Below are 12,639 nucleotides of genomic sequence, written 5' to 3' on the forward strand. Positions count from 1 at the left end.
CATTTTGATTTTTTTTCAACGGTGATAAAATTTGACCAAGATTTAAATAGGTTTTGTGAAAAAAATATTGCTCCAGGTTTTATAGTTTTGCCAGGCCGTAGGGTGTCTCCCTGATGCGGAGCAGTTTTTCAAGATCGAGCAGTATTGAAATACTCAACATGACAATCCGATCACATTCCTATACATCATTTTTACCTCCAAGGCATTTTTAGGAAAAACGAAAAATTTATATGGCGGCCATCTTGAATTTCCGCCATTTTGATTTTTTTTCAACGGCAATTAAAATTGACCAAGATTTTAAAAAGCTTGGTGGAAAAAATAATGTTCTAGGTGCGATAGTTTGGCTAGGCCGTAGGGTGTCTCCCTGATGCGGAGCAGTTTTTCAAGATCGAACAGTTTTTCCATACTCGGCTTGACGTTTCGACCACACCTCCCATACATCATTTTTACCTCCGAGACATATTCTTGAAAAAAGAAATTTTGTATGGCGGCCATCTTGTTTTTCCGCCATTTTGATTTTTTTTCAACGGTGATTGAATTTGACCAAGAATTAAATAGGTTTCGTGAAAAAAGAATCGTTCCAGGTGCAATAGTTTCGCCAGACTGTAGGGTGTCTCCCTGATGCGGAGCAGTTTTCCAAGATCTGGAAGTTTTCCCATACTCACCGGAAAATTTTGATCACATCCCCCATACACCATTTTTACCCCCCGACGCTCCTTCTGGGAGAACAACCCTGTCAGTGAGTCAGTCAGTCAGTCAGTCAGTACATGGGTTTGTAGCTTTATATAATATAATAAAATAATATAATAATAATAATAATAACTAGATGTCGCGTGGTTCGCTCGCAGCAAGCCATACCATACCCATAGCCATATTTTCCATACTTGACGGGAGGTCCAGATTACAACCCTATACACAGTTTTTACCCGCGAGATATTTTCTGGAAAAACAAAATTTTGTATGGCGGCCATCTTGTTTTTCCGCCATTTTGTTTTTTTTTTCACCGGGTTAAAATTTGACCAAGAATTAAATAGGTTTCGTGAAAAAAATATTGCTCTAGGTTTTATAGATTTGCCAGGCCGTAGGGTTTCACCCTGATGCGGAGCAGTTTTTCAAGATCAAACAGTATTGAAATACTCAACATGACGATCCGATCACATCCCTATACATCATTTTTACCCTCGAGGCATTTTCAGGAAAAACGAAAAAATTGTATGGCGGCCATTTTGATTTTCCGCCATTTTGATTTTTTTTACCGGCAACTAAATTTGACCAAGATTTAAATAGGTATCGTGAAAACTAAAAAGTTCCACGTGCGATAGTTTCACCAGGCCGTAGGGTGTCTCCCTGATGCGGAGCAGGTTTTCAAGATCGAGAAGTATTTCCATACTCAACAATACGTTCCGATTACACCCCCATTCACAGTTTTTACCCCCGAGACATTTTCTGGAAAAATAAAATTTTGTATGGCGGCCATCTTGTTTTTCCGCCATTTTGATTTTTTTTCATCCACAATAAAATTTGACCAAGATTTAAATAGGTTTTGCGAAAAAAGAATTATTTCAGGTGCGATAGTTTCGCCAGGCCGTAGGGTGTCTCCCTGATGCGGAGCAGTTTTCCAAGATCTGGAAGTTTTCCCATACTCACTGGGACGTCTCGATCACACCCCCCATACATCATTTTCACCCCCCGACACTCCTTCTGGGAGAACAACTATGTCAGTCAGTCAGTCAGTCAGTCAGTGGGTTTGCAGCTATATATAGTATATATATATATATATACTAGATGTCGCGTGGTTCGCTCGCAGCAAGCTGCTCGCGTGTCTTGTTTTCCCGCCATTTTTTTACCGCGATAGAATTTGACCAAGACTTGAATAGGTCTCGTGAAATCAAAAAAGTTCTAGGTGCTATAGTTTTGCCAGGCCGTAGAGTGACCCCTGATGCGGAGCAGTTTTCCAAGATGACGTTCCGATCACACCCCAATACATCATTTTTACCTCGTGAGACATTTTCTGGAAAAACAAAAATTTGTATGGCGGCCATCTTGTTTTTCGGCCATTTTGTTTTTTTTTCACTGGCGATAAAATTTGACCAAGACTTTAATAGGCTTCGTGAAAACAAAAAAGTTCCAGGTGCGATAGTTTCGCCAGGCTGTAGGGTGTCTCCCTGATGCGGAGCAGCTTTCGAAGATCGAAAAGTATTTCCATACTCAACATGATGTTTCGATCACATTCCTCATACATCATTTTTACCCCCGAGGCATTTTCGGGAAAAACGAAAATTTCGTATGGCGGCCATCTTGTTTTTCCGCCATTTTGGTTTTTTGTCACCGGGGATTGAATTTGACCAAGATTTAAATAGGTTTCGTGAAAAAGATATTGCTCTAGGTTTTATAGTTTTGCCAGGCCGTAGGGTGTCTCCCTGATGCGGAGCAGCTTTTGAAGATCGAAAAGTATATCCATACTCAACATGATGTTTCGATGACATTCCTCATACATCATTTTTACCCCCGAGGCATTTTCTGGAAAAACGAAAATTTTGTATGGCGGCCATCTTGTTTTTCCGCCATTTTGTTTTTTTTTCAGCGGGGATTGGATTTGACCAAGATTTAAATATGTTTCGCGAAAGAAAAATTGCTCCAGGTTTTATAGTTTTGCCAGGCCGTAGGGTGTCTCCCTGATGCGGAGCAGGTTTTCAAGATCGAGAAGTATTTCCATACTCAACAATACGTTCCGATTACACCCCCATACATAGTTTTTACCCACGAGACATTTTCCGGAAAAATAAAATTTTGTTTGGCGGCCATCTTGTTTTTCCGCCATTTTGATTTTTTTTCAACGACAATACAATTTGACTAAGAATTAAATAGGTTTTGTGAAAAAAGAATCGTTCCAGGTGCGATAGTTTTGCCAGACCGTAGGGTGTCTCCCTGATGCGGAGCAGTTTTCCAAGATCTGGAAGTTTTTCCATACTCACCGGGAGGTCCCGATCACACCTCCCATACATCATTTTCACCCCCCGACGCTCCTTCTGGGAGAACAACCCTGTCAGTGAGTCAGTGAGTCAGTGAGTCAGTCAGTACATGGGTTTGTAGCTTTATATTATATAATAATAACTAGATGTCGCGTGGTTCGCTCGCAGCAAGCTGCTCGCGTGTCCTGTATTAGTTCGAAGCTTTGTATGGCGATAGAATTTGATAGGTCTCGAAGTTCTAGGTGCTGATAGTTTTGCCTGGCCGTAGGGTGTCTCCCTGATGCGGAGCAGTTTTCCAAGATGACGTTCCGATCACACCCCTATACATCAATTTTACCTCTGAAACATTTTCTGGAAAAACAAAATTTTGTATGGCGGCCATCTTGTTTTCCGCCATTTTGATTTTTATTCACTGGCAATTAAATTTGACCAAGATTTAAATAGGTATCGTGAAAACTAAAAAGTTCCACGTGCGATAGTTTCACCAGGCCGTAGGGTGTCTCCCTGATGCGGAGCAGTTTTTCAAGATCGAACAGTTTTTCCATAGTCAGTTTGACGTTTCGATCACACCTCCCATACATCATTTTTACCTCCGAGACATTTTCTGGAAAAACTAAATTTTGTACGGCGGCCATTTTGTTTTTCGCCATTTTGTTTTTTTCTCATCGGCGATTAAATTTGATTAAGAATTTAATAGATTTCGTGAAAACAAAAAAGTTCCAGGTGCGATAGTTTCGCCAGGCAGTAGGGTGTTTCCCTGATGCGGAGCAGACATCGGAAACCCAGACGTATTTTCATACTCGATATGACGTTTCGATCACACCCCTATACATTATTTTTACCCTCGAGGCATTTTAAGGAAAAACGAAAAATTTGTATGGCGGCCATCTTGATTTTCCGCCATTTTGATTATTTTTCACCAGCGATTGGATTTGACCAAGATTTAAATAGGTTCTGTGAAAAAAGAACCGTTCCAGGTGCGATAGTTTCGCCAGACCGTAGGGTGTCTCCCTGATGCGGAGCAGTTTTCCAAGATTTGAAAGTATTTCCATACTCAACAAGACGTTCCGATCAAACCCTCATACATAACTTTTATCCCTGAAGCTTTTACTGGAAAAAAGAAAATTTAGTATGGCGGCCATCTTGTTTTTCCGCCATTTTGTTTTTTTTTCACCGGGGATTGGATTTGACCAAGCTTTAAATATGTTACGCGAAAAAAAAATTGCTCCAGGTTTTATACTTTTGCCAGGCTATAGGGTGCCGCCCTGATGCGGAGCAGTTTTCAAAGATGAAGAAATATTTTCATACTCATCAAGACGTTTCAATTACAACCCCATACATAATTTTTACCTCCGGGACATTTTCTGGAAAAACGAAATTTTGTATGGCGGCCATCTTGTTTTTCCGCCATTTTGTTTTTTTTTCACCCACAATAAAATTTGACCAAGATTTAAATAGGTTTTGTGAAAAAATAATCGTTCCAGGTGCGATAGTTGCGCCAGGCCGTAGGGTCTCTCCCTGATGCGGAGCAGTTTTCCAAGATCTGGAAGTTTTCCCATACTCATCGGAAGATCTTGATCACACGCCCCATACACCATTTTTACCCCCCGACACTCCTTCTGGGAGAACAACCCTGTCAGTGAGTCAGTGAGTGAGTCAGTCAGTCAATGGGTTTGTAGCTATATATATTATAATAATAACTAGATGTCGCGTGGTTCGCTCGCAGCAAGCTGCTCGCGTGTCTTGTTTTCCCGCCATTTTTTTTACCGAGATAGAATTTGACCAAGACTAAAATAGGTCTCGTGAAATCAAAAAAGTTCTAGGTGCTATAGTTTTGCCAGGCCGTAGGGTGTCTCCCTGATGCGGAGCAGTTTTCCAAGATGACGTTCCGATCACACCCCTATACATCAATTTTACCTCTGAGACATTTTCTGCAAAAACAAAAATTTGTATGGCGGCCATCTTGTTTTTCGGCCATTTTGTTTTTTTTTCACCGGCAATAAAATTTGACCAAGATTTAAATAGGTTTAGTGAAAAAAGGATCGTTCCAGATGCGATAGTTTAGCCAGGCCATAGGGTGTCTCCCTGATGCGGAGCAGATTTCAAAGATCGAGAAGTTTTTTTATACTTGACATGACGATCCGATTACACCCCTATACATAATTTTTACCCCCGAGGCATTTTCAGGAAAATTGAAAAATTTGTATGGCGGCCATCTTGTTTTCGTGAAATCAAAAAAGTTCTAGGTGCTATAGTTTTGCCAGGCCGTAGGGTCTCCTTGATGCGGAGCAGTTTTAAACAAAAATTTATATGGCGGCCATCTTGATTTTCGGCCATTTTGTTTTTTTTTCACCGGCGATAGAATTTGACCAAGACTAAAATAGGTCTCGTGAAATCAAACAAGTTCTAGGTGCTATAGTTTTGACAGGCCGTAGGGTAACCCCTGATGCGGAGCAGTTTTCAAAGATGACGTTCCGATCACATCCCTATACATATTTTTTACCTCTGAGACATTTTCTAGAAAAACAAAATTTTGTATGGCGGCCATCTTGTTTTTCCGCCATTTTGTTTTTTTTTTCACCGGTGATAAAATTTGACCAAGATTTAAATAGGTTTCGTGAAAACAAAAAAGTTCCAGGTGCGATAGTTTCGCCAGGCCGTAGGGTGTTTCCCTGATGCGAAGCAGCTATCGAAAACCCAGACATATTTTCCTACTCGACATGACGTTCCGATCACATTCCTATACATCATTTTTACCCCCGAGGCATTTTCATGAAAAACGAAAAATTTGTATGGCAGCCATCTTGTTTTTCCGCCATTTTGATTTTTTTTCACCGGCGATTGAATTTGACCAAGGTTTAACTATGTCTCGTGAAAACCAAAAAGTTCTAGGTGCTATAGTTTTGCCAGGCCGTAGGTTGTCTCCCTGATGCGGAGCAGGTTTCGAAGATTGAGAACATTTTCCTTACTCGACAAGACATTCCGATTACATTCCCATACACAGTTTTAACCCTAGATGCATTTTTTGAAAAAACAAAATTTTGTATGGCGGCCATCTTATTTTTCCGCCATTTTGATTTTTTTTCACCGAAGGTTGAATTTGACCAAGAATTAATTAGGTTTTGTGAAAAAAAATTTGATGCAGGTATAATAGTTTCGCCAGGCCGTAGGGTGTCTCCCTGATGCGGAGCAGTTTTCCAAGATCTGGAAGTTTTCCCATACTCACCGGAAGGTCCCGATCACACCCTCCATACATCATTTTTACCCCCCGACGCTCCTTCTGGGAGAACAACCCTGTCAGTGAGTCAGTGAGTCAGTCAGTACATGGGTTTGTAGCTTTATATAATATAATAACTAGATGTCGCGTGGCTCGCTCGCAGCAAGCTGCTCGCGTGTCCTGTATTAGTTCGAAGCTTTGTATGGCGGCCATCTTGTTTTTTGCCGGCGACTGAATTTGATCAAGACTCGAATATGTCTCGTGAAATCCAAAAAGTTCTAGGTGCTATAGTTTTGCCAGGCCGTAGGGTGACTCCCTGACGCGGAGCCGTTTTCAAAGATGACGTTCCGATCACACCCCTATACATCATTTTTACACCCGAGACATTTTCGGGAAAAACAAAACTTTGTATGTCGGCCATCTTGTTTTTTCGCCATTTTGTTTTTTTTTTTTCACCGACCATTAAATTTGACCAAGATTTAAATAGGTTTCGTAAAAACAAAAAAGTTCCAGGTTCGATAGTATAGCCAGGCCGTAGGGTGCCGGCCTGATGCGGAGCAGTTTTCAAAGATCGAGAAGTATTTCCATACTCTTCAATATGTTTTGATCAAAACCCTCATACATAATTTTTATCCCAGAGGCATTTTCAGGATAAACGAAAAATTTGTATGGCGGCCATCTTGGTTTTCCGCCATTTTGATTTTTTTTCACTCACGATAGAATTTGACCAAGATTTAAATAGGTTCTGTGAAAAAATAATCGTTCCAGGTGCGATAGTTTTGCCAGGCCGTAGGGTGTCTCCCTGATGCGGAGCAGTTTTTCAAGATCGAACAGTTTTTCCATACTCAGCTTGACATTTCAATTACACCCCCATACACAGTTTTTACCCCCGAGACATTTTTTGAAAAAACAAAATTTTGTATGGCGGCCATCTTGTTTTTCCGCCATTTTGATTTTTTTTCACCGGTGATTGAATTTGACCAGAAATTAAATAGGTTTCGTGAAAAAAGAATCGTTCCAGGTGCGATAGTTTCGCCAGACTGTCGGTTGTCTCCCTGACGCGGAGCAGTTTTCCAGGATCTGGAAGTTTTCCCATACTCACCGGAAGATTTGGATCACACCCCCCATACATCATTTTCACCCCCCGACACTCCTTCTGGGAGAACAACTATGTCAGTCAGTCAGTCAGTCAGTCAGTGAGTCAGTACATGGGTTTGCAGCTATATATAATATAACTAGATGTCGCGTGGTTCGCTCGCAGCAAGCTGCTCGCGTGTCTTGTTTTCCCGCCATTTTTTTACCGCGATAGAATTTGACCAAGACTTGAATAGGTCCCGTGAAATCAAAAAAGTTCTAGGTGCTATTGTTTTGCCAGGCCGTAGGGTGACCCCTGATGCGGAGCAGTTTTCCAAGATGACGTTCCGATCACACCCCAATACATCATTTTTACCTCTGAGACATTTTCTGGAAAAACAAAAATTTGTATGGCGGCCATCTTGTTTTTCGGCCATTTTGGTTTTTTTTTTCACTGGCGATAAAATTTGACCAAGACTTTAATAGGCTTCGTGAAAACAAAAAAGTTCCAGGTGCGATAGTTTTGCCAGGCCGTAGGGTGTCTCCCTGATGCGGAGCAGGTTTTGAAGGTCGGGAAGTATTTCCATACTCAACATGACATTTTGATCATATCCCTTTTACATCATATTCACCCCCGAGGCATTTTCGAGAAAAACGAAAATTTTGTATGGCGGCCATCTTGATTTTCCGCCATTTTGATTTTTTTTCAACGGTGATAAAATTTGACCAAGGTTTAAATACGTTGTGCGAAAAAAGAATTGTTCCAGGTGCGATAGTTTCGCCACGCCGTAGGGTGTCTCCCTGATGCTGAGCAGTTTTCCAAGATCTGGAAGTTTTCTCATACTCAACAATACGTTCCGATTACAACCCCATACACAATTTTTACCCCCGAGGCATTTTCAGGAAAAACAAAAATTTTGTATGGCGGCCATCTTGTTTTTCCGCCATTTTGATTTTTTTTCACCGGCGACTGATTTTGACCAAGATTTAAATAGGTTATGTGGAAAAAAAAATGTTCCGGGAGCGATAGTTTTGCCAGGCCGTAGGGTGTCTCCCTGATGCGGAGCAGTTTTTCAAGATCGAGAAGTACTTCCATACTCAACATGACATTTCTATTACATCCCAATACATTGTTTTTGCCTCCGAGACATTTTCTGGAAAAACAAAAATTTGTATGGCGGCCATCTTGTTTTTCCGCCATTTTGATTTTTTATCACCCACGATAGAATTTGACCAAGATTTAAATAGGTTTTGCGAAAAAAAAAAATATCCAGGTATAATAGTTTCGCCAGGCCGTAGGGTGTCTCCCTGATGCGGAGCAGTTTTCCATGACCTGAAATTTTTTTTCATACTCACCGGGAGATCGAAATAACACCCCCCATACATCATTTTCACCCCCCGAGGCTCCTTCTAGGAGAACAACCCTGTCAGTCAGTCAGTCAGTCAGTCAGTCAGTCAGTGGGTTTGTAGCTATATATAATATAACTAGATGTCGCGTGGTTCGCTCGCAGCAAGCTGCTCGCGTGTCCTGTATTAGTTCGAAGCTTTGTATGGCGGCCATCTTGTTTTCGTGAAATCAAAAAAGTTCTAGGTGCTATAGTTTTGCCAGGCCGTAGCGTGTCTCCCTGATGCGGAGCAGTTTTCCAAGATGACGTTCCGATCACACCCCTGTACATCATTTTTACACCCGAGACATTTTTATGAAAAACAAAAATTTATATGGCGGCCATCTTGTTTTTCGGCCATTTTGTTTTTTTTTCACCGGCAATAAAATTTGACCAAGATTTAAATAGGTTTCGTGAAAACAAAAAAGTTCCAGGTGCGATAGATTTGCCAGGCCGTAGGGTGTCTCCCTGATGCAGAGCAGTTTTTGAAGGTCGGGAAGTATTTCCATACTCAACATGACATTTTGATCACATCCCTCATACATCATATTCACCCCCGAGGCATTTTCGAGAAAAACGAAAATTTTGTATGGCGGCCATCTTAGTTTTCCGCCATTTTGTTTTTTTTTTACCGGCGATAAAATTTGACCAAGATTTAAATAGGTTTTGTGAAAAAAATATTGCTCCAGGTTTTATAGTTTTGCCAGGCCGTAGGGTGTCTCCCTGATGCGGAGCAGTTTTTCAAGATCGAGCAGTATTAAAATACTCAACATGACGATCCGATCACATCCCTATACATAATTTTTACCTTCGAGGCATTTTCGGGAAAAACGAAAATTTTGTATGGCAGCCATCTTGTTTTTCCGCCATTTTGATTTTTTTTCAACGGTGATTGAATTTGACCAAGATTTAAATAGATTTCGTGAAAACAAAAAAGTTCCACGTGCGATAGTTTTGCCAGGCCGTAGGGTGTCTCTCTGATGCGGAGCAGGTTTTCAAGATCGAGAAGTATTTCCATACTTACCAATACGTTCCGATTACATCACCATACACAGTTTTTACCCACGAGACATTTTGTGGAAAAATAAAATGTTGTATGGCGGCCATCTTGTTTTTCCGCCATTTTGATTTTTTTTCAACAGTGATTGAATTTGACCAGGAATTAAGTAGGTTTTGTGGAAAAAGAATCGTTCTAGGTGCGATAGTTGCGCCAGGCCGTAGGGTGTCTCCCTGATGCGGAGCAGTTTTCCATGATCTGGAAGTTTTCCCATACTCACCGGGTGGTCTCGATCACATCCCCCATACATCATTTTTACCCCCCGACGCTCCTTCTGGGAGAACAATTATGTCAGTGAGTGAGTGAGTGAGTCAGTCAGTCAGTCAGTCAGGGGGTTTGCAGCTATATATAGTATAATAATAATAATAACTAGATGGTGCTAAGTGCGCTCGCTGCTAAAGCAGCTTCGCGGGCGTTGTACGTGGATTGACGTTTTCGTATAGTTTGTTTCGCATCACAGATTTGTAATAACTATTAAGACAGACACAAAAAGAAATAAAAAAAATGTGTAGGATATTGTTGGTTTATTTTATGTTATCAAAAAATAAAAATATAAAATTATATTCTCTCTCTCTCCCTTGCATTGTTCCCATATGGTGGTGGGGTCTTTTTTCCGAGTCTTTTCCTTCCACTTCGCTCTGTTGGATGTATCGTCTGCGGAAACATTGCAGGAACAAAGATCTTCTTTGATGACATCTGCTTCTTTGCCTTCTGTATTTCCTGTTAAAAATAAAATAATATTAATTTATTTATAATAACGTATATTTATAATAACGTATAGATATAATATCCTTTTCTTAGTCGATAGCGATACGTTTTTGCCAAAGTGGTCGTGGTCGTCATGTAACGTACCTAGATTCTTGTCACTATCACTATTGATTGCTGGCTGTCACACTGCTGCATTCATTGAAGAAGCTACCGACATCAGGCTTGGTTGATATAATACTATTGTATTAATAATCTCCTACGCAGTTTTTTGCCTTCTGCATTTCCTATAAATAAAATACATATTAAATATTATATATAATTAAATATTATATATAATTTCTTTTCCTTGGTCGATAGCGATACGTCTTTGCCAAAATAGTCGTGGTCGTCATGTAACGTACCTCGATATCTTGTAACTTTTGATTGCTGGCTGTCACACTGCTGCGTGCATTGAAGAACTTCAGGCTTGGTCGATTTTATTCTATTGCAATCATAATCTCCTACAAAGTTTATTGCACTCTGCATTTCCTGTGAATAAAATATACAGGGTGTTAGTGACATTGTAACGAATACTGATGGGGATGATTCAGACCATGATTCTGAGTTCATATCAAGTGGAATTTTCCGTCGCAAAATTCATGATTTTTTTTAGTTATTTTAAATTATTTTCAATTCTATACTTTTGCGATGAAAAATTCCACTTGATATTAACTCAGAATAATCAGGTGAATCATCCCCCTCTGTATTCGGTACGATGTCACTTACACCCCGCACAAGTACATACTGTAGCCATACAAGTAGGTAAGGGTGTTAGTGACACCGTAACAAATACTGAAGAGGATGATTCAGACCATAATTCTGAGTTGAAATCAAGTGGAATTTTCAGTCGGAAAATTCATGAAAATTTTTGTTTTTTTTTAAGTTATTTTCTGTTCCATACTTTTGCGACGGAAAATTCCACTTGATATCATCTCATAATCATGGTCTCCATCATCCCTCAAAGTTTTCGTTACGATGTCACTAACACCCTGTATATTACATTTTTTTTCCTTAGTCTATAGCGATACGTTTATGTCAAAGTGGTCGTGATCGTCATGTAACGTACCTCGATATCTTGTTACTTTTGATTGCTGGCTGTCACACTGCTGCATTCTTTGAATGAGCGGCCAACATCAGGCTTGGTTTATATAATACTATTGTATTAATGATCTCCTACGCAGTTTTTTGCCTTCTGCATTTCCTGTAAATAAAATATATAATTAAATATTATATGTAATTTATTTTCCTTAGTCGATAGCAATACGTTTTTGCCAAAATAGTTGTGGTCGTCATGTAACGTACCTCGACATCTTGTTACTTTTGATTGCTGGCTGTCACACTGCTGCATTCATTGAAGGAGCTGGCAACATCAGGTTTGGTTTATATAATACTTTTGTATTAATGATCTCCTACGCAGTTTTTTGCCTTCTGCATTTCCTGTAAATAAATTATATAATTTATTTTCCTTAGTCGATAGCGATACGTTTTTGCCAAAATAGTCGTGGTCGTCATGAAACGTACCTCGATATCTTGTAACTTTTGATTGTTGGCTGTCACACTGCTGCATTCATTGAAGGGGCTGCTGTCTTCAGGCTTGGTCGATTTTATTCTATTGCAATCATAAACTCCTACACAGTTTATTGCGCATTTCCTGTAAATAAAATATATATTAATTTTTTTTCCTTAGTCTATAGCGATACGTTTTTGCCAAAATAGTCGTGGTCGTCATGAAACGTACCTCGGTATCTTGTAACTTTTGATTGCTGGCTGTCACACTGCTGCATTCATTGAAGGGGCTGCTGACTTCAGGCTTGGTCGATTTTATTCTATTGCAATCATGAACTCCTACACAGTTTATTGCCATCTGCATTTCCTGTAAATAAAATATATATTATTTTTTTTCCTTAGTCTATAGCGATACGTTTTTGCCAAAGTGGTCGTAATCGTCATTTAACTTACCTCAATATCTTGTTACTTTTGATTGCTAGCTGTGACACTGCTGCATTCATTGAAATAGCGGCCAACATCAGGCTTGGTAGTACTATTGTATTAAAATCTCCTACGCAGTTTTTAGCATTGTGCATTTCCTGTTAAAAAAAATTAATGTTAATTTATATATATTAACTTTTATTTATAAATATATACATATATATCTTAGGTGATTTCCAAACTACCCAGGAGGTACAC

The 12,639-nt window shown here is 39.8% G+C and overlaps 1 protein-coding gene across 30 annotated transcripts in view; it reads right to left on the reverse strand.

Moving 5' to 3' along the window:
• Window positions 1-12,639, reverse strand: part of LOC126381459 (uncharacterized) — a 197,786-nt gene that overhangs the window by 69,547 nt on the left and 115,600 nt on the right. For 15 of the 30 annotated variants that reach the window (XM_050030949.1, XM_050030942.1, XM_050030935.1 and 12 more), the window contains one exon: window positions 12,191-12,325. In XM_050030949.1, coding sequence (XP_049886906.1) covers window positions 12,191-12,325 — 135 coding nt within the window. Of the gene's footprint in view, window positions 1-10,138; window positions 10,426-10,557; window positions 10,698-10,814; window positions 10,942-11,518; window positions 11,654-11,754; window positions 11,890-11,973; window positions 12,104-12,190; window positions 12,326-12,639 lie in introns of those variants that run through there. The other 15 variants (XR_007568831.1, XR_007568830.1, XR_007568828.1 and 12 more) reach the window with 12 other exon arrangements.

The sequence above is a fragment of the Pectinophora gossypiella genome, unplaced genomic scaffold (genome assembly GCF_024362695.1).
Source record: "Pectinophora gossypiella unplaced genomic scaffold, ilPecGoss1.1 Pgos_55, whole genome shotgun sequence".
Taxonomy (NCBI): Eukaryota; Metazoa; Arthropoda; class Insecta; order Lepidoptera; family Gelechiidae; genus Pectinophora; species Pectinophora gossypiella.